The sequence below is a fragment of the Terrapene carolina genome, unplaced genomic scaffold (assembly GCF_002925995.2).
Source record: "Terrapene carolina triunguis isolate 2854851 unplaced genomic scaffold, T_m_triunguis-2.0 Scaffold837, whole genome shotgun sequence".
In the NCBI taxonomy this organism is placed as follows: Eukaryota; Metazoa; Chordata; order Testudines; family Emydidae; genus Terrapene; species Terrapene triunguis.
This window is the reverse complement of record NW_020665188.1, coordinates 5,591,760-5,619,735: the sequence shown is the minus strand read 5'-3', so window position 1 is coordinate 5,619,735 and position 27,976 is coordinate 5,591,760. Positions and strand designations below refer to the sequence as shown.

The following is a 27,976-nucleotide window of genomic DNA, read 5'->3' as shown; positions in this document are numbered from 1 at the left end:
TGTACCTTTGTAAATATTACACATGGTTTAAAAGCAAGCGTGTTTAATGATTAATGATTAATTTGTCCTGGCAATCGCGGCCAGTACAGCTACTGGAAAAGTCTGTTAACGTGTATGGGGATGGAGCGGAAATCCTCCAGGGACATCTCCAGAAAGCTCTCCTTCATGTACTCCCAAAGCCTTTGCAAAAGGTTTCTGGGGAGGGCTGCCTTATCCCGTCCGCCATGGTAGGACACTTTACCACGCCAGGCCAGTAGCACGTAGTCTGGAATCATTGCATAACAAAGCATGGCAGCGTATGGTCCCGGTGTTTGCTGGCATGCAGACAACATCCATTCCTTATCGCTCTTTCTTATCCTCAGGAGAGTGATATCATTCACGGTCACCTGGTTGAAATGGGGCGATTTTATTAAGGGGACATTCAGAGGTGCCCCTTCCTGCTCTGCTGAACAGAAATATTCCCCGCTGTTAGCCACGCGGTGGGGGGGAGGGGTGAAGTGATCATCCCAGAGAATTGGGTGTGTGGGGGAGGGGAATTAGTTGGGTTTGTGCTGCACGTTAACCCTGAAACCGCAGCCCCTCCTTTTACATTGCAAACCCATTTTAAATGGCCAACCCAACGGGTGCTTGGTATGGTTAATGAGAGCAGTACTGTTTTGAAACCATCCCCACATGTTAAGAAGGTTAAAAAAGCCAAAAGACTGTGTCTTACCATGGCTGCCTATAAGCTGAAGTCTGTGGCCTGGCACTGCGTGAGTGATCTCTCACACCAAACCGGCAGGCCCTCAATATAAGAGGAAAAATGCGACCTTGTAACGAAAGCACATGTGCTGTGTGATGTGAACAGAAAAATTTAACGTGAAAGAGTGTACCCATTGTTCTCTAAAATGTATCTTTTTTAACCACCTCTCCCTTCTCCTCCACCAGCTGCAAATCTTTCTCCTTCACAGAGGCTAGTGAATATTCGAAAGCGAAGGACGCATGATGAAATGTTTACAGAACTACAGGCTGCCTCCCACGCTGACAGAGCCCAGCAGAATGCGTGGAGGCAGTCAATGACTGATTATAGAAAAGCCCAATATGAGCGAGAGGAGAGGTGGCGTGCTGAATCTCGGGCTCAAGAGGAGAGGTGGCGTGCTGAATCGCGGGCTGAAGATGAGCGGTGGCGTCAGCTTGCACACAGAAGGCAAGAGTCTATGCTCTGGCTGCTGGAGCATCAAACTGATATGCTCCTGCGTATGGTTGAGCTGCAGGAAAGGCAGCAGGAGCACAGACCGCCGCTACAGCCCCTGTGTAACCACCAGCCCTCCTCCCCAAGTCCCATTGCCTCCTCACCCAGACGCCCAAGAACACGGTGGGGGGGCCTCCGGCCACCCAGTCACTCCACCCCAGATGATTTCCCGAGCAATAAGTGTTAAAGTTTTAAAGTTTTAAACTGCAGTGTGTCCTTTTCCTTCCCTCCTCCCCCACCCATCCCTGGCTAACTTTGAAATTATCCCCCTAGTTGTGTGATGAATTAATAAAGAATGCATGAATGTGAAGTAACAATGACTTTATTGCCTCTGCAAGTGGTGCTCGAAGTGGGGAGGGTAGGGGAGGGTGGGGTGGTTGGTTTACAGGGAAGTAGAGTTAACCGGGTGGGGGGGGAGGGGCGGAGGGTTCATCAAGGAGAAACAAACAGAAGTTTCACACCGTAGCCTGGCCAGTCAAAAAACTCGTTTTCAAAGTTTCTCTGATGCGCACCGCGCCCTGCTGTGCTCCCCTAACTGCCCTGGTGTCTGGCTGCGCGTAATCAGCGGCCAGGCGATTTGCCTCAACCTCCCACCCCGCCATAAATGTCTCCCCCTTACTCTCACAGATATTGTGGAGCGCACAGCAAGCAGCAATAACAATGGGGATATTCTTTTCGCTAAGGTCTGAGTGAGTCAGTAAGCTGCGCCAGCGCGCTTTTAAAGGCCCAAATGCACATTCCACCACCATTCGGCACTTGCTCAGCCTGTAGTTGAACAGGTCCTGACTACTGTCCAGGCTGCCTGTGTACGGCTTCATGAGCCATGGCATTAAGGGGTAGGCTGGGTCCCCAAGGATCACGATAGGCATTTCAACATCCCCAACGGTTATTTTCTGGTCCGGGAAGAAAGTCCCTTCCTCCAGCTTTCGAAACAGACCAGAGTGCCTGAAGACGCGAGCATCATGTACCCTTCCCGGCCAGCCCACGTTGATGTCGGTGAAACGTCCCTTGTGATCCACCAGGGCTTGCAGCAGCATTGAAAAGTACCCCTTGCGGTTTATGTACTCGGTGGCTTGGTGCTCCGGTGCCAAGATAGGGATATGGGTTCCGTCTATGGCCCCACCACAGTTTGGGAATCCCATTGCAGCAAAGCCATCCACTATGGCCTGCACGTTTCCCAGAGTCACTACCCTTGATATCACCAGGTCTCTCATTGCCCTGGCAACTTGGATCACAGCAGCCCCCACAGTAGATTTGCCCACTCCAAATTGATTCCCGACTGACCGGTAGCTGTCTGGCGTTGCAAGCTTCCACAGGGCTATTGCCACTCGCTTCTCAACTGTGAGGGCTGCTCTCATCCTGGTATTCTGGCGCTTCAGGGCAGGGGAAAGCAAGTCCCAAAGTTCCATGAAAGTGCCCTTACGCATGCGAAAGTTTCGCAGCCACTGGGAATCGTCCCACACCTGCAGCACGATGCGGTCCCACCAGTCTGTGCTTGTTTCCCGGGCCCAGAATCAGCGTTCCACGGCATCAACCTGCCCCAGGAACACCATGATTTCCACATTGCTGGGGCCTGTGCCTTGTGAGAGGTCTATGTCCATGTCCATTTCCTCATCACTCTCGTCGCCGCGCTGCAATCGCCTCCTCCTCGGCTGGTCCTGGTTTTGTTTTGGCATGTCGTGGCTCTGCATATACTCCAGGACAATGCGCGTGGTGTTCATAGTGCTCATAATTGCCGCGGTGATCTGAGCGGGCTCCATGATCCTAGTGCTAGCTATGGCGTCTGGTCTGAAAAAAGGCGCGAAACTAGTATCTGACGGACCAGGAGAAGGAGGGAGGGAGGGGCGAGTGACGACATGGCGTACAGGTACAGAGAATTAAAATCAAGAAAGGTGGCTGTGCATCAGGGAGAAACACAAACAACTGTCACACAGAATGGCCCCCCCCAGAGATTTAACTCAAAAGCCTGCGTTTAGCAGGCCGTTGATTTGACGGAGGGAGGGGGGAAGGAAATGAATACAGAACAAATCTATTTTTTACATCTTAAGCCGACGGTGCAGCATGACTGATAGCCCTCGGCATTTTCTGGGTGCTTGGCAGCAAATACTGGGCGCTTGGCAGTTAGCCTTCAGGCCTATTGTACAATCTGCTGCTCAGGGAAGACTCTGCTAATGTGCGATGAGCCAACAGGGCGCTTGGCAGAAAATGGCATACTATGACTGATAACCATCATCATCAAGACAGTTCCATAGGACTGAGCATGTCTGCCCAGGTGCCCATGATCAACAGCCACTGCTGTACGACGAGGACGGTTACCAGTCATAATAAACCATCTACTGCCAAAAGGCAAAAGGCAAGGGGCTGGTGCAATGCAGCCCCACGGCTGCCGGCACCCAGATCGCCAATGAAGGCTACCAGTCATGCTGCACGATCTACCGCCAAAAGGCAGTTAGCTGCTGCTGCTGTGTAGCAATGCAATCCCACGTCTGCCGGCACCCAGATGACATATGGTGACGGTGAGCTGAGCGGGCTCCATGCTTGCCGTGGTATGTTGTCTGCACAGGTAACCCAGGTAAAAAGGCGCGAATCTATTGTCTGCCGTTGCACTGACGGAGGGGGAGGGGCCTGACGACATGTACCCAGAACCCCCCGCGACACTGTTTTGCATCATTCGGGCATTGGGATCTCAACCCAGAATTCCAATGGGCGGCGGAGACTGCGGGAACTGTGGGATAGCTACCCATAGTGCAATGCTCCAGAAGTCGACTCTAGCCTCGGTACTGTGGACGCGGTCCGCCGACTAGAGCACTTAGAGCATTTTATGTGGGGACACACAAAATCGGCTGTATACAACCGATTTCTATAAAACCGGCTTCTGTTAATTTGATCTAATTTCGTAGTGTAGACATACCCTTAGTGTCAGGGATGGAGCAAAGGAAAGAAAATAGGGAGCTACAGCTGGAGACTGATGACTATAGGGGTGGAAATTAGAGCTGTCTAGAGAGCAGGGTTAAGGAGGTAGCAAAGAGCCTTGCAGCCTAAAATGCTCATTACACCAAGTAGAAGAAGATGGAGCGACTGTAAGGTTAGAGCTTTCTATGCCATGTGTGAAATTTTTATAGACAGAATCTAAAGTGTAAGAAAAGCAAGTTATTTATCTTCATCTCCATTTGAAATGAGATCTAACAGTGGCTTTGCTATTAAATTACATCTATCTATTGTTAACCTAGTTCAAACTGTGCTCAAATCTCCTCTTTGATCATTCAAGACAAATGTATAATGTCTTCCATAGGGTTTTAGAACAGCTGTAAGGGAAGATCTAGGATGCTGTCAAATTGGAAACTGCTTATGAATTCATGTATTGCTGCATGCATGAGAGAACTTAATCACAGTATTAAAACATCTTTCATGCAGTATTCCCTGTTGTGAAAGATTTCTGTGTTGGTTGCCTACAGCAGTGGCTCTCAACCTTTCCAGACTACTGTACCCCTTTCAGAAGTCTGATATGTCTTGCGTACCCCCGAGTGTCTTCTCACTTAAAAACTACTTGCTTATAAAATCAGACATAAAAAAAAGTGTCACTGCACACTATTACTGAAAATTGTTTACTTTCTCATATTTACCATACGATTATAAAATAAATCAATTGGAATATGAATATTGTACTTATATTTCAGTGTATAGTATATAGAACAGTATAAACAAATCATTGTAGGAAATTTTAGTTTGTACTGACTTCACTAGTGCTTTTTATGTAGTCTGTTGTAAAACTAAGCAAACATCTAGATGAGTTGATGTACTCCTTGGAAGATCTCTGCGTACTCCCAGGGGTACGCGTACCCCTGGTTGAGAACCACTGGCCAACAGGAAGCCTAAGTGGATAGATGGTTACACCAGAGAAGCATCGATTGGACCAGACAGTACAGTGTGTCTGATACAAAATAGTGTGATCCTATAACTATAACAGAAAATTCAAGGTGCTTTTGTTTCAAATCCCACCTCTGACATGGACTTGCAGTGTGATCCTGGGCGAATAACACAGTCCTCTTTCTGCCTCAGTTTCCTCCTCTGTACAGTGGAGGTAATGAAACCACTCACAAGGGTGTTGAGATTTGATCAGTTAATATTTGAAGTTCTTGAAGATCCGTATGGAAGGTAATTCATTGTCATAAGTAATTCAGTACCCTTGGACCTACTTGTACAGTATTTAAAGAGAAAGTTACTACTAGGGAGAGGTCTTTTAATTTACCTTTTGTGCAGTTGATATAATGGTAACTCTCCACATTTTTTGTTTAGATTTATAAAATAAGCACCTGTTTGCAATCTAAATTTCACAATGAATATCTCCAGGACTCTTTATCTTTAGCAATAAATATACAAATATGCATCAGCAAACATAAATACCCCATTCCACCAACCAGCCATAATAAAATTCCTCCAACCCACAGCCTGCCCTCCCAAACTGCATGGGTAGAAAGATGGACCTTGCAGTGTGCCTGGAAAGCCAATGTTGTCCCTGGACCAACAGGGAGAAGATTTTCTAAAGTTGAGAACACCCTGCTAGTAACTCCCTCTCTCTTACTGAGAGTTTGTTAGTTGAGCACTGCCTCTGATCCTAGCCGCAGCAGTGTAGCTTGAGGAGTAGAAGTCTCTTGACTAACATCTCAAACAATGTAGGACTTTAAACCAGCTCCTTGAATTCCACTTGGAAACTGATCGTTGACCATTGATCATTGACCATAGATCGCGAAGCACTGGTGTTATGTAATTCTAGCATGGAACTCCACCTAATAATCACACTGTCATATTTTGCACTAGCTTTTGTTTCTTAGGCTTTGTCTACCCTGCACTTTCACTGTTAAAACTTTTGTTGCTCAGGGGTGTGGAAACCCTCCATCCCTCCTGAACAACAGAAGTTTTAATGACAAAAAGTGCCGGTGTGCACCATAGGCGGACGGTGACCTGGCCGTTGTGGAAGCCTAGACCTCGGCCCCTCCCCTTGTGCCTGAGGCGCCGCCCCTCACCCTCCCCGTCCGCACCTCCACTGCAGCCCCCAGCCCCAGTGTGCTGGGTGGCACAGCAACAGCGCCCCCAGCTCTGGTGCGCCGCGGCAGCAGCGGCCCCCAGCCCCGGGGCAGCACAGCAGCCAGGGCAGAGGGCTGGGGGGAACTGCAGGAGGGGGCCTGGCCTGGAGGCAGAGTGTGGGCTAGGCTGTTTGGGGAGGCACAGCTTCCCACAGCCTATGTTTTCCATTGCACGTGGTGTGGACAGCGCTTCATCTGCGGGAGCCACTCTCCTGTTGATTAAGATACCACCCCTCGGTGTTTTATTTTATCGTCGGGCGAGCTCTCTCTTCCAGCGACAAATAGCGACTATGCTGTGTGCCTTACAACGGCACAGCGACAAATAGCGACTACGCTGTGTGCCTTACAACGGCACAGCTGTAGCGGCACAGCCGCGCCGTTATAAGGTGTACGGTGTAGACCTACACTAAGCCCCTCAGGCTATTTCCTTCACACATGCGCACACACACACAATGTGTAACAGTAATTCAGTCCTGAAGGCAGAGCTAACTGTGGCAGGTAAATTTGCACTCTTCTTGCTAGGCAGATAGCAAATTTGGATACATCTGCTTCCTGAAATCCCTGGTAATTACCAAAATAGAATATTTGCTAAGGAGTTGTAGTTGACACCTTGTTCTTGTGAAAATTACTATTGAACGTTTAGTAACCACAAGGGGTCAAGGCCTCTGGTTTATATCTTGGTTAAGATGATATATTGTAGGCAGTCAGTAGCAATCATCACAGTCCTCTACCTTTATAGCTGTTATTATGATATACATTATGGAAGAGATGAGTTTTGAGGGACTTGAAGGAGGATTAGGTGGTGGTTTACGTTTTTTGTTTTTTTCTTTTTCTTTTAAAGAGTGGCATAGGGGAAGGAATGCAAGTGGTTGGAGAACAAGCAGAGAATTGGGTGACCAAGGTTGGCATCAGTGATAGTGAAGGTGGGAGTCAGCCTGGTAGGGTGGGGCTATAAATTATGCAGACCTTTCCTGAGTAAGGACAAGAAGTTAGTTTTTGGTGTGGTGGATAAGGGGGAGCTAAAGAAGAAACTGGGGGCAGAGCTGGCAGAGCTGTGAGGCAAAAATATTATTTTAGCAGCATTTTAAATGGTAGAATTAGGTTGTAGACATTGCGATTAGAGAGGTGGAAGTAATAGTTTCTCTAATTTTTCTACACTATCACATTTCAAAGTTGTTGAATCTCTTCCTTTAATGATTATTTACAGGACACTTAGAAGTGTGGGGGAGGAGAGAAAGCTGTATGCTTTTTGTTTGAATTCTGAAAAGGCAATTTCCTGTAAATTCTAATTTGGGCATGTATTTTTATTAATAGTTTCTTTTAGAGAAACAAGGTAGGTGAGGTAATATCTTTTCCTAGTCTAACTTCTGTTGGTGTACGATAAAAGCTTTTGAGCTACACAGAACTCTTCTTTAGGTTTTGCTTCAGTTGGTTTTTGTAAAAGGTGTAGACTTTACAATTTTTCCAGATTTAAAAGCTTTTTTTTTTTTTTTTTTTTTTTTTCCATTTCATATAGTTTGAGTGGAATTTTCAGAAGCACGCACTGTTGGCTTAACTTTTCCTCCAATGAAGTAAATAGAATTGGAGTTAGGCATTCAGTGTTGGTCTTTGAATATGGAGTGAGATTTTAATAACAAAGGTAAAGATAAAAATATTGGTATTTGGCAGGAAATCATTTGGGGTGGTTCAGAAGCTGGGTGGTACATACAAGTAGTTTAGAACGTTCTCTGTCTTGTTCACTGCCAAGACAATTGAAATTTGATTGCACAGTGGTGGTTGTAGTAGGTGTTTGGTCTTCATATTATCCTGTTTGTAATAAACTAAAAAACATTTTGTTCACAGAGTGGCTGACCTTCCATAAGGATGGCCAAGGTAAGAACAGCATTTGTATTTTCATTAATTACAAGATAAAAGCATAGTTTTTTATTAAGGTTTTTAGTTAGTGCAACCGTTCCTTCATGTGCAACGAATATAAAGTTTTAGAGTGAGGTCCACAGTCAAGTGTATGGAATATTTCAAATTTAGAAATGAATGAAAATAAACTTTGAACCATTTGGTAACAGGGGAAATTATGCAAAACACTGTGTTTATGCAAGTTGTTTCCCTGTGGAGGTTATAAAGGGAAACCATGTAGTTTTTTCCCACTGAAGTAATGTCCCTCACTTGAGCAAACCCTTCACCCCAATTGTACTGTTTTGTATTTGAACTTCTCTTCTGCCACTGTGTGCCTAGTTTTGCAGTCAGCAACATTCAGGAAAAGGATGAGCACCAGTTTAGTTGGCTTTTGCCCCTAAAGCAAGGTGGGCGATTGACAGATCCTTTAAGCAAGATTATAAAAGCAACAATAGAGAATTTAAACCAAAAGATCATATTAATGTAACAATCACCATATAAGATTCAGATAATTTCTTGTTCCACACATTTTATGTCACAAGTAGAAATCAGAATGGCCCATATTAACCTATTGGCAATAATATAAATAATGTAAAGTATTTGAATAATATGTTTGGAGAGGGTAACCAATATGTCTGAAAACTTTTTCTGCTATTCTTTAATGTTGGATGTGTTTATACATTTGTAAATTGAAAATGAAAGTTGAGTCCTTTCCAGAGCACCCTCTAGTTTTCCTTCTGATTTTAATGAACTGATCACAGATTAATTTGGGCTAGAAGGACACCTGTATTAAGTCAATTCCCTTGCTTTATTATAAGATCTCTAATATACTACCTCAAATAGATTATCATCAGGCCACGGGTATTTTTTAATTTTTTTTAGTTGTATGTGTCAGAACTGACTAGAAATGTAGAGTTGCAATTTGACTTAGCATGTGTATAAGTCCCATCCACACAACCACTTTTAAAATGGTGTTAAACACTACACATTTTTAAAAGTAGTTAGCATGATTGTTACAGAAATCATAGTCTGCTGAGGATAATCTTGAATATAATTTACTATAATTCCTGGAAGGATAGTTGGAATAAACTACACTAGTTGTGAAAACTTTCACTTAGCACAGTTAATCTATTCTGTGTTGTAAAATTGTCTTCAAAATTGTTTAACCATTATGGTAGCATGAACATAGCTGTAGTGTGTTTCTGCACATTATGTAGTAGTATTAGTGAGAGAAACACATCCCATGAATTTTCAGTTTCATTTAAACTCTTGGAGGAAAAACTTGCCATTTATTTTAATCTGGAAATGAAATAGATATAATAAAGTTGTTGCTATCTAATTTGTCAGTGAAAACTTTGATATGTAAATGTTTTTTAGGTTTACATTGTGGAAGAGCAGCCAGTCATTTATGTATCTACATTTGTAAAAATATAGTATACAAAAGGATTCCTATATTTTACTGCAGGCACCTTTGACAGTTAGTTAGAAAAACAATGCAAATAAAATCAGCAGTGAAGTCACAACCAAAACCAAATCATGAATCCCTTCCATTCCCTAAAGCCTGAGTGGAAAAAGCAGGCCTTGCAATGTGTGATGCAGACCAACGGGTTTGGGTTCTTTCAGACCAAAGGTTGGGGAGTACATTCCAAAGCTGAGGGCCTTTTACAGAGAACACTCCTGCCAGCTCCCTCTGTTTTAAATCAATGTGACTCAAACTTGAGTGCCTCTTCTGTAGAGAACAGTGTGAGCAACAAAGACTGAAGACTTCAAAGATTTTCCAGCTTTGTCTCTAATTTGTAATTACAAGCTTCAGAACTGTCCTCAGTTATTTCAACCTATAGCATATATAATCTTCTGATTATTTTATTTAGCAACCGCCTGCCCAATTTACCAATCCAGAAACTCCTGGCTATGTTGGATTTGCAAACCTTCCCAACCAGGTTCATCGGAAGTCTGTGAAAAAGGGCTTTGAGTTCACTCTCATGGTGGTTGGTAAGAGAATATATTTTATAGTCTCTTGTAATTAGAATTTAGAAAACTGGGGATTAGACTGAATGCAATGTAACTTCTCATATGAAGGAAGTCTTCATATACTTTATATAACATCCAGCAGTTCTGTCCTGTATAGTTGTGTAGTTTGAAGTATACTTTAATTTAATTATCATCTTTAATGTGTTAATGAGCTAGCTGTTCCACAGAAATAGTAATACATCCAAACATTAATGTGTATGTGGTAGCTAATGCTGTAGATAAGATTGAGAAGGTCTTCTCACACCTTTCGTACTCATTACTTCCTCCTGTTTTGTCCTTTGGGACTTAAGCTTTCTGTGCTTAAGTGGATTTAAAAAAAAATTTGAGAAAAGTCTTATTTGCTGTTTTTTGAGTTGGGAAAACATTTTTTTCACATACACCTCTACCTCGATATAACGCTGTCCTCGGGAGTAAAAAAATCTTACCACGTTATAGGTGAAACCGCGTTCTATCGAACTTGCTTTGATCCGCCTGAGTGCGCAGCCCTCCCCGCCCCCCGAGCACTGCTTTACCATGTTATATCAGAATTTGTGTTATATCGGGTCGTGTTATATTGGGGGTAGAGGTGTATCCCTATTTGAACCATTTATTATGCTCAGATAATGCAAAAATGGGTGGAGTATGAAACTCAGCATGTGGCCAGTCAGTGAGTAGTAGTGACTACACCAATTTTCTTCAAGCATAGTGAGTTCAAGTTTTAAATGTTTAAAATTCCATCTTTGCACATTTAGTTTTCCATTATTTGTTGTAATTGTATTGTGCATGCCCAGCAGTGTATGGGAGCTGATACAATTTCACTTGGAAAAAATGTCTGTAGGCATAAAATGATTAACTGTACAATTTATTATTTTTTTTTAAAGTACATTTAAATGGGAACTTGACAGGCCATTAAATTGAGATAGATCACTTTAGTGGTACAAGCAGAAGAGGTCAAAAGAAACCCTAGAAACCCTTTCATACCAAACTGACCACCTCATGTGGCTCTGCAATTCAGCAGTCCTCAGACTGTCTCTTCACTTCCCACCAGGCTCCCAAGTCAAGGTTAACTCAGACATATTACGCTTATGTATCCCTGTTACTGTGGAAACCATAACTTCTGAATTTCCGGATTTTGAGCATACTAGTTCTCAACCATAAAATATGTTTTTACTGAAAAGTGACATTTCAGGATTCTATCCATCTATTCCAGACTACCAGTAAAATTGTGGTAAAAAACCTACAAGCCCAGCACCCTAATCCCAGATCTGAAAACAAAGCTGGGTTACATCTTTCACACATAGTTACTAGTAATAAAAACTCCCTTTTGTTAATTTCGACTGCAGGAGTTGGCTTGTGAGTCATGGAACTATTTGATGGTAGAACCATTAGTGGTTGTTTATGTACCACCTGAGATGTAATCATTCTAGAGCTCAAGACTTATAAAAGACCTTCTTCTCGAACCCATAATTATTTCCTTGTTTTCTACCAGCAGAGCATCCACAGCATTACTTCTGTCCTGTTTTTGTAGCTTACAGTTGAATGCTAGGCAAGCTTTGCTTTTCACATTTTATTAGAATAATTCATGAGAGCCTGCTTGCATTACCAAGGGTGAGAATTTAAAAAAACTTTAAATCAGTTATACTGTCTATTGAAAGTCTGTTCCTTGCCAGTTAGGGTTTTCATCAGCTCTATTGGCTTTGTTTTGGATAAAATCTTTACAGGATACATTTAAACAGCTTTTATATAAAATGTCAGTTTACTTTCTAAAACTTTATCTGCTAAGAAACCATCTAATTCTCAAATTATGGTTTTATTTTTAACCTTTTTGAAGTCTACTATTAATTGTTTAAATTTTTTGGATTACTGAAGAGAACTATAAACACATTTTCTCTGCTGCAGCTAAACTTAATTCCCAGAACTCTGTGACATCAGCTGAAAATACAACTATGTGAAATGGCTTTGGCATAGAGTCATGTATAAATTATTAAACAAAACAACCCAGTGTCTGCTCCATTCAAAAACAAATTCATGTATGCCAAATGGAAAAAAGACAACATTAGTAGTAGAGGAGAAAACACTTATTTGAAAGTTTCTGTGTGGTATAGCATTGCTAACTGTGTTACCTATCTGCCAATAGTTTTAAGGTATAAATAAAGATATTTGAGGAGAAAAATTAGAGAAATCAACAAAACTTCATTGAAATGCATTGTATTAGGAGAGTTTGAATGATACTTTGCGAAACTACAGGGGCAGTAGATGAGTTAAAAAGAAATTACCATATATACTCGTTCATTAGCCCTTTCATTTATAAACCGACCCTTCCAAGATGGTTAGGTAAAAATAGCAAAAACTGCATGACCCTTTCATAAGCCGACCCTATATTTCAGGGGTTGGCAAACTTTGGCTCCCAGCCCGTCAGGGTAAGCCGCTTCCCGCAGCTCCCATTGGCTGGGAACGGCAAACCGCGGACACTGGGAGCTGAGGGGCTCCGTGCCTTCAGACACTCCAAGTAAACAAAACATCCCGACCTGCCAGTGGCTTATCCTGACGGGCCGGGAGCCAAAGTTTTCCGACCCCTGCTATATTTTAAAAGCTGGTATCACAAGAAACACTCAGAAGTTTTGCTAGAATTATTTTAATGCAATCTAACAAAAAACCTCCTGTTATAATAACCTAACAAATATGTATTCACCTTCAAAATTACAGTCAATATTTATAATCAGTAAATGAATATTTAAAACAAGTAACTTAGAACAATACAAGACTTTAAAAAGTCTTAAAATCCTTCGAAATCTGAATTATATGCCTCTCTGTAACAGTTTGAAAAGGCTTCTGCATACCATATCAGACAACATAAGTAGCAGGTATAATTGCATTCTCCATTGGCTAATCATGGCACAAAGATTCGATCGTGACGAATACCAGTAACTTTTTCTGGTCAGTGACACTTATTACATAATCCCAGATGTACTCCAAACTCTTACTATATACAAAATTTTCACTACAACTTTTAGCTTAAGAGCTACAGGAGACTGAAAAATCATAAGACTCAGACTATGAACTTAAGGTCAGTTAAAAATTAGAGCTCTAACAGATTTACATGTAAATCTTCAAATATCAAGCTTTACTTAGAGTTTATGTGCTAAAAATTTGGAATATATAAAATGAACTCCTGCTTTAAGTGCGTAACAGCGGCTTGACTATGTCATTAACACTCCATGTCAGTTTAATCCACAATTTGAAAGACTTGGTTACATTTAAGGCAAGAAAAATATCTATAATCAGATGTTGTATATCAGTTCTGAAATGTTAATTATTTAGAACATATTTATGATCAGCATATTTTCAAAATGAATCATAGGTGAATCTGGATTGGGAAAATCTACACTAATAAACAGCCTGTTCTTGACAGATCTCTACCCAGAAAGGATAATCCCAGGAGCAGCCGGTAAACATTTTTATTTCCTAATGTCTTTTCAGTGTGAATGAACATAACATAAGAACAGCCCTATACTGGGTCAGACCAAAGGTCCATCTAGCCTAGTATCCTGTTTTCCAACAGTGGCCAATGACAGGTGTCCCAGAGGTAATCATCAAGTGATCCATTCCCTATCGCCCATTCCCAGCGTCTGGCAAACAGAGGCTAGGGACACTATCCCTGCCCATTCTGGCTCATAGCCATTGATGGACCTATCCTCCATGAATTTATCTAGTTCTTTTTTTGAACGCTGTTATAGTCTTGGCCTTCACAATATCCTCTGGCAGAGTTCCACAGGGTGACTGTGTGTTGTGTGAAGAAATACTTTCTTTTGTTTGTTTTAAACCTGCTACCTATTTTCATTTGGTGACCCCTAGTTCTTGTGTTCTGAGAAGAAGTAAATAACACTTCCTTATTTACTTTCCACACCAGTCATGATTTTATAGACCTCAATCATATCCCCTCTTAGTCGTCTCTTTTCCAAATATGGTTGAATATTTCTGCTATTGTAGCTGTGATAGGAATTTGTGACTGGAATACTCCAAACAGTATTCAAACTGTCTTGGCAGGAGAGCCCCAGTTGCTGCTTATTCACATTATGAGTGCTAGGGAGGCAGTACGCTTCACTCCAGAGAACGTGAGCCCCTTGCATCTGTTAATGAGCCCATATGGTCAAGTGAGGAATGATGCTGAATGGTGCCAAAGAGTCTGCCCAGTTCTCTTTGGAAAAAATGTCACCATGGCACAGGAAGAAGGGAGGACAGAAGTCTTGTTGAAAATAAAGTCAACTTGAACAAAGATGCAGAAAATTCTCATAATACCTCCCTTGGAGAAATTCTAAGTATGGGCATCACTTGGCCTCTTGCCTTGATAGACATACTGCTAATTTTGTTTATTTTTTTCTGCACATGCTTCCACTGGGTATGCAAACTTTATCTGTCCTATATTCTTATTTGTCATAGACCTGCCACATTTCTGCCAAAGGAATTTGAAGCTGTTAATGGATATTTTTTGTTTCCCTCTTCTGGGAATCTTGGTCCTATTTGCATTGCTGTTCCACTGCTTTCTTGTTGAGTGACTCATTTTCATTAGCTCAGCATGTCATGTGGCATGTCTGTCACTTTCTTCCAACAATGGAACAGGACCTTCCCTATAAAAATAAAAGTACTCCTAAAGCTACTGTGTCTGTTTCTTGTTCTATCTAAACTCATCCCCAGCCTCTCCTGCCTGGCTTTCTGCTACAGATTTAAAGAAACAGTATACATCCTCAGATGTCTTGAGAAAACACATCTATGGAAAATGTTGTCTGCTTCTGATGTCATGTGACCCCAAGAATAAGGTTATTAGTAGACTAAAGCCTCTTAAATAGTTCCACTTGCTGGTTATTCTTGATCTAGCCTCAGAATTAACTGTTTATGAGATTTCTTTTTAAGATCAAGTTTGCTGTTTTATAGAAAAAATTGAAAGGACTGTGCAGATCGAAGCTTCAACAGTTGAAATCGAGGAAAGGGGTGTTAAGCTCCGTTTGACAGTTGTAGATACACCAGGATATGGTGATGCCATCAATTGTCGGGACTGGTATGTATGTAAAGGGTTTATTGACCTATAGAAAAGAGGATTTAAGTTTCTCTTTGGATTCTTTAAAGTTCATTCTCATATTCTTTTCTTGGAACTAAATCACTGAAGTACAGGTACATTGCGCACATAGCATAATCACAGAAATGTAGGGCTGGAAGAGACCTTTGGAGGTCATCCAAGCCCATCCCCCTGTGTTGGGGCAGGACCAAGTATACCTAGACTATGTCTGACAAGTGTTTGTCTAACTTAAAAACCTCCATTGTTGGGGATTCCACAGTCTTCCTTGGGTAACCGATTCCAGTACTTAACTATATTTAGTGTTAAAGTTTTCCTTAATATCTAATCTAAATCTCCCATGCTTCAGGTTAAGCCCATTACTACTTGTCCTAGGTTCAATGAACATGGACAGCAATTGATCCGTGTCCTTTTTATAACACCTCTTAATATATTTGAAGATTATCAGCTCCCCCTTGTTTTTTCCCCCCCAGCCTCCCCTCCGAGGCTGAACCTGCCCAGGTTTTTAACCTTTCCTCCTAGGTTTTCTAAACTTTTTCATTTTTGTTGCTCTCCTCTGCTCTCTCTCCAATTTGTCCATATCTGCCTTAAAGTGTGATGCCCAGAACTGAACACAGTACTCCAACTGAGGCCTCACCAGTGCTGAGTAGAATAGGACAATTACCTCCCGTGTCTGACATACTGCATTCCTGTTAACACGCACCCCTGAATAGTAGCGCTTTTTTGCAACTGCGTCACCTTGTTGGCTTATATGCAATTTGTGATCCACTCTCATCCCCATATTATTTTCAACAGAACTATTGTCTAGTCGGTTATTCCCTGTTTTGTATTTGTGTATTTGATTTTTCCTTTAAGTGTAGTACTTTGCACTTGTCTTTATTGAATTTTAACTTGTTGATTTCAGACCAGTTCTCCAGTTTGTCACGGTTGTTCTGAATTCTAATCCTGTCCTCCAAAGGGTTTGTACCCCTCCCAGCTTGGTGTCATCTGCAAATTTTAAAAGCATGCTCTCCATGCCATTACCCAAGTCATTAATGAAAATATTGAATAGTACTGGACCTGGGGGTGACCCCTACGGGACCCCACTAGATACATCCTCCCAGTTTGGCAATGAATCGTTGGTACTGAGAGTGTTTTTTCAATCAGTTATGCACCCCTTCCCTTTAGTAGTTCTATCTAAACCACATGGCAGTTAACATACCAGTAATGGCACTTTTAGGTACTATATTACAACATAAAACGCAGTTTGTTGTAACATACAATAACTGAATTATAGAAGTATTTATCTTTTTATTAATTTATGTATTTGAAGTGTTGAATCTGAAACGTGACTTCAGAAAGACAGGCTTGCTTTATTGCTTTGAAGGGGTCTCATTTAGGGGTGTGTTTTTAAAAATCCTTCTTTTTACAAATTGATTGTGTATGTTCTAGACTAACAGGATAAAGAGCATTTTAGCACTCTGATAAAATTACTGTTCTGTAGTGCCCAGTGTTTTGCACAGTCCTTGATAATCATAAACTCCTGCCAGGTATGATACCCTAACATTCGCTTGACTCATGAAGTTATACTTGCCTTTAAATTTCTGGGCATGCGGTATATTGGAATGAAGTAAATCAGCACTACTTTTTATTGTGTGTGGGTTTTATAGCTCTTTATAAAATTAACATACATGATGAGATTAAAGCAAGAATATTGAAGTTTTTATAAAACTACAATACTGGAAGAAAATCTTGTCGCCTTTAGGAAAAATCTGCATTTTACAGAGTAACTTAAATAACTTAATTACAAAATAAAAGCCTGTGAGTGACTAGGGTTTGGCTGCTGGTGACTTTCAAGGACCTGTTAAAGGAATTAACTTATTCAGATTTACTAAACGATAGTAAAAGTGCCCATCCATGATCTCTGCATGCCCGTGACAGTCTTAAAGATACACTAATAAATAGATCTGTCACTTACTTTAGATCAAATAACCCAGTAACAAAATAAATACAGAAATTAATCAACCTTCCCCACACAATCCTTCATAAATAGGGTGAAATTCCTTTTATTCTATGTTCTGAGCTTTGTCACCTAATTCCAATTTTATTTTCATGCTTTTTAAGACGAATAAGGAATTTGCAAGGCTTTAAGTGAGCTATAGTGCAGCCCATTATGTACTCTTTCTAATTGAAAATGACTAAGATGGGAAGTGGGACTTGGATCATAAGATAGCAGCAAGCAGTTCAGCAGAACTTCATTAGAAAATGGTTCATACCATCTTTTTTTGGTACAAAATGTTCAAATTCCCCACTCTTACAGAAAGAGATGAACTACCATGCCTGCAGAGGTGCTGGAAATACAAAAGAAAAAGCCCACATCCTGATTTATCCTAACTCAGGCCTTGTCTACACTAAAGGGAAAAGTCGATCTAAGCTACACAATTTGAGTTACATGAGTAACATAACTCAGATCGACGTAACTTAGATGTACTTACCGCGGGGTCCACACTACGCGATGTCGATGGGAGACGCTCTCCCGTCGACTCCCCCTACTCTTCTCGATCCAGTGGAGTATAGGAGTCGACGGGAGAGCGATCTGTGGTCGACCGCCGATGCATCGATGGCCACTCGTGGATCCCCTGGTAAGTGTACACAAGCCCTCAGTCAAGCCTCATGCCTCCCAAGTTTCATATGCTAAGTGTAATCGTCTCCCATTCAGATTTTCAAAAATAAACAAAAAATCATCTCTAAAAGGTACTGGAGAGAAATGATAAGTAATTCCCTGGCAAACATTTTTAAGATACGGTTAAAGGCAAAGATAAACATTAAATACAAATATTTATTTTTGAGTTTTAAATATTTTTTAAATTAAACAGTGTCAGATTTCTACATACAACTTTAACTGACCTATTGCTGGTCAAATATCTTATGGGTGAACTCAAGAAGGTTCAAATATAGTTTACTGCAGCCAATATATTCTGGAGTGTGGCTTAGGTAGATTGGGGTTCTTTGACTTACAGTGGAGAGATGACCATAAGATACTATCTGGACTGTATGTAGAGGTAAGACTTGCGGAAGTGTTGTTTCTTGCTGTTGATAGGTGAATGAAGTGGACAAAGGCTGATGTAGCTAGTCCATCCCTCAGCCACCGATATGGAATTAGAAGGAAGTTTGGTTGGGCGTATCCATTCTCTTGCAAGAGCAGAGACAGTTTGGATAGGCAATATAAGCTATATGCAAGGGGGCAGACAATAATAGCAGCTGCAGTACTGCTTTCTTACCGTGGAGCATATATCATATCCATGTTAAAAGCAGGCATAACTGCTAGTGCAAATCTGTTGTGGGAATAAATGTAGTCTTAAATCTTGTATAAGTGACTTAAAGCTGACCTTTATTTCTTACTATTACAAAAATTTAAGTAAATGTAAAAAAAGCTTTGGAAATAAATGTCAGTCCATAAATATAACTGGAATTTCTCAAAGCTCCTTCATAGGCACTAGCAATTACTCTCCATATGAACTTATGTTTATAGTTATATATGCCAACATTTTAGAATGTATAGCCACCATATGGTTTTAGTATTTCTTCCATCTGTCTGCCTAGCTATAAACCAATAATACCAGATCTGTTCAGTGTGTGATATTTACAATTGATGAACATGTAACAGAGGAATTAAATCCTTCCCTTCCATAGTGAACAGAATCTGATATTTATGATCAAATGAACTGATTCATTATGACATAGATGTGATAAGCAATTGGATGCATTTTCTCAGCTCTGTTGCATGGCACTGCACCACCAAGGCTGACTTATTTTTTTCCCCCCAAACTGAGTTGGAACGTTTAAGTCAAGAGTATCTTGAACATCTGTTTAATATTAACACAAGAGGAAATCTCAGTAGAAAGTCACTAGAGGAATAAAATATAGTACTGATTTTTTTTTTTTACTACCCTTGTGCATTTTATTTTTTTTTATATATATATAAAAAATCATTAACACAGGAGTTTGACTTGCCTAACATCCAAGAGTATATACTGCTGTGGTCTCCAATCTTGTATCTTATTTTCACTGCCCCAATACTTGCTTGATATTGAGGGGTAGTAGGTTGGTTGGTTAAAGGGTAACTTGGTGTGTTAGTTTTTCTTTGAAAAATTACTACAAAACCCCTCTTCAGAATATGGAGCGTGAGCATCCAAATGGTCAGCATAACTATATTAATCCACATGTTTCTTACAGTTTTAAGACCATCATTTCTTATATTGATGAGCAATTTGAGCGGTATCTGCATGATGAGAGTGGCTTGAACAGGCGGCATATTGTAGATAACCGGGTACACTGTTGCTTCTACTTCATTTCACCGTTTGGTCATGGGTAGGTATCTATGCAATTTTTTTTTTCTTTTTGGACAACTTTTGCTTTGTAAGCATTTGTGCTCACTAAGTTTTGAAAAACAAGACCGGTAGATCATATCGAAAGCGTTACATAGCACTATTAGAGGTGGTGAATTTACCCTTTTGGGGAGAAGTGGGGGATGTTTGGGATGACAATCTAGAATTGTTGAAAATGGAAACTTTAAGAATTGTGTTTGAAAAAACCCCCTCATCTTTGTGAGATTGTGTATATGTTCATCTTGGTGTAAAAATAAATTAGGCATTTAAATACCTGACACTCTTTAAAACGTCAACATTATTTTTAGTCTTAAACCTTTGGATGTTGAGTTTATGAAGGCCATACACAACAAAGTGAATATTGTACCTGTAATTGCAAAAGCTGATACACTTACTCTGAAGGAACGGGAAAGGCTGAAGAAAAGGGTAAGTTCTAATTTTGTTTGCATTAAAGTATATTAATGTTGGCTATTAATAACACTAGTGTAGGCAAGCAGGGAGACTTCAGCCAAGAAAAGTGCTGTTCTCCCACATGATGCTGTACAGGCATGGTGTACCGTGGTTTAAAATTTGCCAGAAAACACCCACAGTCTTTGGCATCCTGAGGATTCTGATCCTTGTTTTGACTGGGGTATTATCCTTAAAAAAAATTTCAGCAATGCTCTGATTGGCTATGCACACTAGTGTTAAATTATAAAATTAATTTTAAAATTTTGGGGCTGGCTGACTGAAGCAATGGATTAACATAAGAACATAAGTTTGTTTGCTAGTGCTAATGCTTATTTAAAGTAGGTGACTCCATTATCATTTAAACACTTAAACACATTTAAATGGTTAAAAATCACACACTTAACATATGTTATCACTTTCTTTATGTATTGACACTCTCTACCCCCACTGCTTGGTACCAGTTTATTCCACCCCTTCTTAGACACAGTGTCAGATCCTTATAGCCAGTGATGAGCTCCCAAAATCCTAAGAACTGGTTCCCTACTGGGTCCTCGGTGGCACTTCGGCGGCGGGGGGGGGGTCTTCACTCGCTCCGGGTTTTCGGCGGCAGGTCCTTCACCCGGAGCGAGTGAAGGACCCACCGCCGAAGACCCGGTAGGGAATCGCGCGGTGAGTACAGTACAAGCCCCACGTACCTGTCTCCCCCCCCCATCCCCCACCCATCCGACCCCAACCCACATCCTGCCCCCGACTGCCCCCCTCAGAACCCGCAAGTTTCTCCTCTTTTCCCCCCCCCTCCCCCACTGGGGTAGCAGCAGCAGCTTTAGAAGCAGGGGAGCCCCAGCCCTTTAAATAGCCCCCGGAGCCCCGAGCTGCTGCTGCTGCTACCCCAGAACCCTGGGGAAGCGGTGGGGCTCTGGCAGCTATTTAAAGGACCGGGGTGCAGAGGCAGCTGGAGTCAAGGGTCCTTTAAAGAGCCCCTGGAGCCCCCTGCTACCCCAGGGCTCTGGGGGCTATTTAAAAAGTCCGGGGCTCCCGCTGCTTCTACCGCCCCGGCCCTTTAAATAGCTGCCAGAGCCCCACTACTACTCCAGGGGGGAGGGGCCGGGGGAGCCTCCCCAGCTGGGAGCTCAGGCAGGCAGGGCAGGACGGTCCCGCGGGCCAGAGTTTGCCCACCTGCCCGCCCCTTTAGCAACTGGTTCTACACCGGCTTCTAAATTTAACAACCGGTTCTTGCGAACCGGCTCCAGCTCACCACTGCTTATAGCTTTAAAGAGCTTTTAAGTTTTACTCTTTAATTTTTAAATCAAGCAAGAGCTGATTATATCTGTTTGAGTTTTACAATGCGAAGTGTAATTAACTTGTTAAAGAGGCCCTGGTGACCCAACCACCACTCTTAAATTTAAAACTTCAACTCATTCTGTAAATCCTTTCAAAATTTAAGTAATATATGTTGAGCAAAGAAGGTAACACTTAGGATATGACAGGTTTCAGAGTAGCAGCCGTGTTAGTCTGTATTCGCAAAAAGAACAGGAGTACTTGTGGCACCTTAGAGACTAACAAATTTATTAGAGCATAAGCTTTCGTGGGCTACAACCCACTTCTTCGGATGCATATTGAGTGAAACATATCGAGGAGATATATATATACACACATATCCTGCTGAGCTGGAATTGATATGCAAACTAGACACAATCAACTCAGGGCTAAACAGGGATTGGGAATGGCTGAGCCATTACAAACATTGAATCTATCTCCCCTTGTAAGTATTCTCACACTTGCTTCTTATCAAACTGTCTGTACTTGGTTACCTTGATTATCACTTCAAAAGTTTTTTTTTTTTTTTTTTTCTCTTACTTAATTGGCCTCTCAGAGTTGGTAAGACAACTCCCACCTGTTCATGCTCTCTGTATGTGTGTATATATATATCTCCTCGATATGTTTCACTCAATATGCATCCGAAGAAGTGGGTTGTAGCCCACGAAAGCTTATGCTCTAATAAATTTGTTAGTCTCTAAGGTGCCACAAGTACTCCTGTTCACTTAGGATATGCTGACTACAACTAGCCTAAGGCTATATCTACACTACACAGCTTTTAGCAACATGGCTGTGTCAACACAGCCATGCTGCTAAAAGTCAGGCAATGTAGCTGCTGTTTGTTGGCTCTCCTGCCAACAAAAAACTTCTCTCTTCTCCTCACGCCCCCCCTCCCCCACCCCCCCAGGTGGTGGTCACGTTGTTGGCCGGAGAGCGCTTCTGCTGACAACACGTTGTTCACACTGGCACTTGCCATGGCAAAAATTTTGTCCTTTGGGGGGGAATGAAGAGGGGTTTAAACACCTTTGAAAAACAAAAATTTTGTAGTTCAATTGCCAGTGTAGACATAGCCTTAGAGAGGGATATTAAATGGGGAAGGGGATATTGCACTTGCAGTAGTTTTAAACAAATTTTATGAACAAACGTTAGAGATTACTATTTTTATACTCACTTCATAATCTCAAAATGCTATTGTAGCAGTGATAAACACACTAGTGAATTAATTGCAAAGGCTTATGCCTCACTATGCACAATTGCTACATTAATCAGTGCTATCGTTTTTGGGGTAAATTTGTGTATCTCTCTACAATGTAAACCTGAATTCTCCAAGAAAGAGACAGGAATTTTCCAAAACACTAACATGGTGGAATTGGAAGGAACAGAATTGTCATTTGTCTCAAATTTGAGGGCAAGATTTATATATTGGTATGATAGGATTAAGTAATTTTTAGGGGAGTTTAGAACAACTCAGGATAGTTCAGTCAGTTTACAATCATTCTCTCCAACTATGGCCTTTATTTTAAAACAAAAATAAAAAAAAATTAGGCAAGTAATTAGGATTTTTAAAAATCTAGATTTTCTTTGGGCATGGTTCTTGTGCAATTAGTTTACCTTGCAAGTTAAAGGATTGATTTGTCATGTATATTACCTTCATTCCTGATATACTCTTTCAGATTCTGGATGAAATTGAACAACATGGCATCAAGATTTATCACCTGCCTGATGCAGAATCAGATGAGGATGAAGATTTTAAAGAACAGACCAAGCTCCTGAAGGTAAGAATAGTTTTTTAGATTAGAAGTAGTTGTGATGGATACAGTTCTTGAGCTAGAAGTGGTGTATCATGTTTTACCAGACTTTCCAAGGTGAATATATAATTTTAAAACAAGACCTGGATTCTGTTCCAGGCTCTGCCACTGACCTGCTGTCTGACCTCAGGTAAGTCACTGTAACTCTGTGCCCAAGTTTCCCCTTCTGAAAAATGGGGATTATGATTCTTGCCATTCATTGTAAATTATTTTGAGAACTACAGATGAAAAGTACTACATAAAGCTTATTGCTTTTTTATGCAAAGTCTAGTGAAACTGAATTTATTATTGGTTATATTTTGTTTCTAGTTCATTCTTGGTGACTCTTGATTTTCAGGTCAGTATCCCATTTTGTGTAGTGGGATCCAATCAGTTGATTGAAGCCAAAGGTAAAAAAGTTAGAGGTCGTCTCTACCCATGGGGTGTAGTTGAAGTGGAGAACCCAGAACACAACGACTTCCTGAAGCTGAGAACCATGCTAATGTAAGACTATTACACTTCTATCAAAACTTAATCATGTGTTCAAACCTCTTGCTTAGGATACAAGAGGTAGTACTGTCGTCCTTTCGTCAAAGTCTCAAGAACCTCGAGGTTGAGCAGCACTCCCTGCATATTAGAAGTGTAATCAAAATATCTGCACAGAACTAAAACCTATAAAAAGTTAATAATGTTTTCTAGTGCTTTGTTGCTCAGCAGTCCTATTTGGGGGAGGGGGAGTTACCCCCATCAAAGGCTGAGCCTGGTTTAAGGTTTGCATTTCAGAGTCTAGGGCCTGTTATATATGGGAAGATTGCCCTGGCCTAGCTATATCCGTTAAAAAGACAATTTAAGTTAAACTGGTTCAAACCCCTGCGTGGACACTTATTTTGATATAAGTGTTTTTTGTTGAGCTTTAAACCTGTTCCCAGTCACCTAGAGTTGATACTGAAAAAAGTGTCCACACAGGAGTTTATACCACTTTAAATTCACACTTTAGGTCATACCACTGTCATTTCCCCATGTAGACAAGACATAATAAAGCTAATGTGGTAGCCCATTATGTTGCCATACACTTGACCATGTAAGTGAGTTTTTAGTTTGGCCTATCTATCCCATCATACAAGGAAACTAGAGAGAGAGAGAGAAGGTGGGTGAGGTAATCACTTTTACTGGACCAATTATTACCTCACCTATCTTGTCTCTCTAATGTCCTGGGACCAACATGGCTACAACAACACTGCATCCATACAAAGAAACTTCAAGGCAGCAACTGGGCCTTCAGTACATACATTCTCAAAACCCTACAAAACAGACTTCTTGTTCTCTGTAGATATACAGCCCTTTGGTAGGAAAGGTCTCTAATAACTACATATTAGCGTGTTAAAAGTTTATCCCTCCCTCAAAAGCAGTGATTCTCAAACTTTTGTACTGGTGACCCCGTTCACATAGCAAGTCTCTGAGTGCGACTCTCCTCCCCCCCCCTCCCGCTTTATAAATTAAAAACACTTTTTATATATATTTAAACCATTATAAATGCTGGAGGCAAAGCAGGGTTTAGGGTGGAGGCTGACTGCTCGCGACCCCCCCACATAATAACCTCACGACCCCCTGAGGGGTCCTGACCCCCAGTTTGAGAATCCCCACTCAAAAGGATATTCATTACTAAGAGCCCTTAACTATACAGACTTCTGGCCGTGCAAAGGAAATTCCCAGGTGAGAATGAAATTTTCTTTTCTCAGACCTTTCATGTCCAGCAGTCTGGTCTAACCATCATGGGTTAAATTAGCTGCTAAAGTCTCTCAGCTTTGGTGAAAGACTTCCTTGCAGACGTTTTAAATTTGAAGGGAATAAACAGTATTACTGAAGTACACATCAGTGTACTAAAGCTTTGGAAGCTATCCGCTTGGGTTAGGGCTTCTGTGAGGGATAGATCTTAAGGTCAGCCCATGATCAAATTCCAACCTGGGTCTTTGGGACTGAAATGTTGGCATGCTGCATTCCCTGCAGCCAAGCAAATGGAGCCACATACTGAACTATTCTGGTAGCAGTAAGCCATCCTGCTCTGAAGAGAGAGCAACCAAAATCCTGATGGTATCACTAAACCTCATTTCCAGAAGGTGGAATTAGAAATGGAAAAAGTATCAATACCTATGTGTATAACTAAAAAACAACAACATTCATTTAAATGTCACCTGACAGTTTCACAGAAGGGGAGCGTACGGCTGTCTTCACTAGAAACGCTGCAGTACTGCAGCTGTGCTGCTGTAGTGCTTCAGAGTAGACACTCACTATACCACCAGGAGGGGTTCGCCCCTCAGTGTGGGTAACCCACCTCCCCGAGAAGTGGTAGCTAGGTTGAAGGAAGAATTACTCCATTGACTTAGCACTGTCTTCATGGGGGGTTAGGTCAGTATAACTACATCGCTCAAGGCTGTGGATTTTTCACACCCCTGATAGATGTAGCATTGTCAACCTAACTTTTTAGTGTAGACCTGGCCTTCCTTCAGGAGAGGGAGAACATCCATAGTGGATTGCATAAGACAAGAAATGCTCACCATTATCTTTCTCTCCGGAGGAGCTAAGGGGGGAAAGAGCAGTGGGGATGTGACCTGGTGTGCCTGGGGTAGCCCTCACTGAAAATGCCAAGGACATGGCAGGCTGCAAAAGGGAGAGCAGATATTCCCAAAACTGTGGTTAACGCTGAAGTTAAACTCACCAACCAGTCACAAAGTGTGCTTCCCCTGGCTCCTTTTAATGGGTTCATTGTACAGCTGATGACACTTGATGGGCCATCAAGCAGGCTTAGTGCTGAGGCCATTCTGTCTGGGGGTATCACTCAGAAACACTGCACAAGTTTTGAAATACAGATATACCATGCATATCTACAGCTCACAATACAAGGGTGATACAAACATATAAACAAGATTATCATACTTGGTAAATGATAACATTTTCGCAGCTATCTTACATGGCATATCTGGTCAGATTGATTGCAATTTTATAATATTGGTATCAATAATATCAGTGTTCCACGTATTCCATACAGCGTCACTGGGGCCTGGGAGACTTAACCTGTCTAATATTCAGGGCAGTAGTATCCCTTTCACAGGGCCCTGCATGGACCTTGCCAACTGATCCTTCCCCAGGAAGAGGAAGTAATTGTTTGAGGAAAGACCGTTCCCAATTCTTCCACACTAAAGTGTAGCTGTTGTACCTCTTTACCCCCATGTCTAGGGGGAGAAGGCAACGCTTGCTGCTGTTGCTCCACTCTCTACAAATGGCAAGGAACCTTCATGTTCTCTATACTAGTGTACTCGCACACCTTACTTTCAGTACTTGAACTGCTGGTTGTTGTGACCTACTACTGTTCAAGAAAAATAAACATTGTAAAAAATGAATGTAAATGTCATGGGGAGAGGAGGGGATATGTGGAGGTTCAGTGACGTGAGGGTTGTAAAAGAATGCGCTTGTATTTTTGCATTTTGGGTTCAAATGACCAGACTATCCCTATTCATACTATGTTTGAGTCACGCATCAAGAAAGTGCCTCAACAAGTTATGATTCGGCACAGGGCATGGTTTCACTATCAATTCCTTTTTTTCTTCTTCCAGTACCCATATGCAGGATCTTCAGGAGGTGACCCAGGACCTTCACTATGAGAACTTCCGCTCTGAGAGACTTAAAAGAGGCGGCAGGTTGTCAGTTCATGGTTACAATCTACCTTTGTCTTCTCTGAGTCCACCTTTCTGTCTGTCCTTCCCCTTTTCATGCTGACCTTTCAGTAGTAGGATCTCATGTACCATAGGATGTTCAGGAGCTGTAACCAAAAACTGGAAGCTGATGGATCAGTCTCTTCTAACACCTAAGATTTAAACATGAATAGAGGAAATGAATTGTTAGTAAATCTGGACAGACAATTGAGTTGATGAAATGAAAAGGATGTATCGAGTTCTACTTTTGCTTCTGATTTCATTGGGATTTGTTGCCATCTCCCCCATCCCCCCCCCCTTCTGTACTCGGTATGAAACACACTCTGTCCATCCCCTACCATTGTCCTGTCACCAGCTATTTGACATAGCTAGCTGCCTCTTACATTTTTTTTCTTCCAGGAAAAGTGATGGCAGAAACAGCCCCTTACTTACTAGATCTGCTTCCTGTGTATTCAGAATCCTATTTGCTGACTTCATTGACTAAAATAATTTTGTGCAGGTTTTATGTCTATTAATGCTGCATAGCCAACAAACTTATGAGAGATTCTACTCTCTTAGAGTTTGCCTGCTGATATAGTATCTAAGAACCAGATAGCATCCTTGTGCATCAGTAGAGTTGATTAGTAACATCTAACTAAAAACTGGACAGTCTTGTTTGTGCAACTCTTTTGAAGGCATTGGTGTGCTGGTGTCACTAGTTTGGCCTGCAGAACTTTCTATGGTGATGGTCTATCAAGGCTGGTTCCCCACTCTGGCACTTTGAGTGCAGAAGGTGGGGGCCCGCAAGGATTTTAAAAATTAATACTTGCCACTCCAGGCTTGTTTTAAACTCCCAAGTTTACAACTTTTCTCTGACCTTGGCTTGGTAAACACTGCCACCACCCCAATGCAAAACCCTTTTTGGAACCCAGGAAGACACACTTGGGAATTCCTTCCTGTGGGGTACCCTCAAGCCCTCTCTCTCTCTCACACACACACTCTCTCTCTCTCTCTCTCTCTCTCTCTCTCTCACACACACACACACACACACACACACACACACACACACACACACAC

General features: G+C 41.6%; 1 protein-coding gene across 4 annotated transcripts in view; it reads left to right on the top strand.

Annotated features, from left to right (window-relative positions):
- The window catches only part of SEPTIN2 (septin 2), a 62,284-nt gene that overhangs the window by 16,659 nt on the left and 17,649 nt on the right, over positions 1 to 27,976 (top strand). For 3 of the 4 annotated variants that reach the window (XM_026660820.2, XM_024214389.3, XM_029913741.1), the window contains exons 2-10: positions 8,158 to 8,187; positions 10,080 to 10,200; positions 13,580 to 13,666; positions 15,151 to 15,274; positions 19,505 to 19,639; positions 19,965 to 20,082; positions 23,097 to 23,198; positions 23,569 to 23,714; positions 26,822 to 26,905. In XM_026660820.2, the coding sequence (XP_026516605.1) occupies positions 8,179 to 8,187; positions 10,080 to 10,200; positions 13,580 to 13,666; positions 15,151 to 15,274; positions 19,505 to 19,639; positions 19,965 to 20,082; positions 23,097 to 23,198; positions 23,569 to 23,714; positions 26,822 to 26,905 (926 nt within the window). In that variant the 5' untranslated portion in view covers positions 8,158 to 8,178. The remainder of the gene's footprint in view (positions 1 to 8,157; positions 8,188 to 10,079; positions 10,201 to 13,579; positions 13,667 to 15,150; positions 15,275 to 19,504; positions 19,640 to 19,964; positions 20,083 to 23,096; positions 23,199 to 23,568; positions 23,715 to 26,821; positions 26,906 to 27,976) is intronic. The other variant, XM_024214390.3, reaches the window with a different exon arrangement.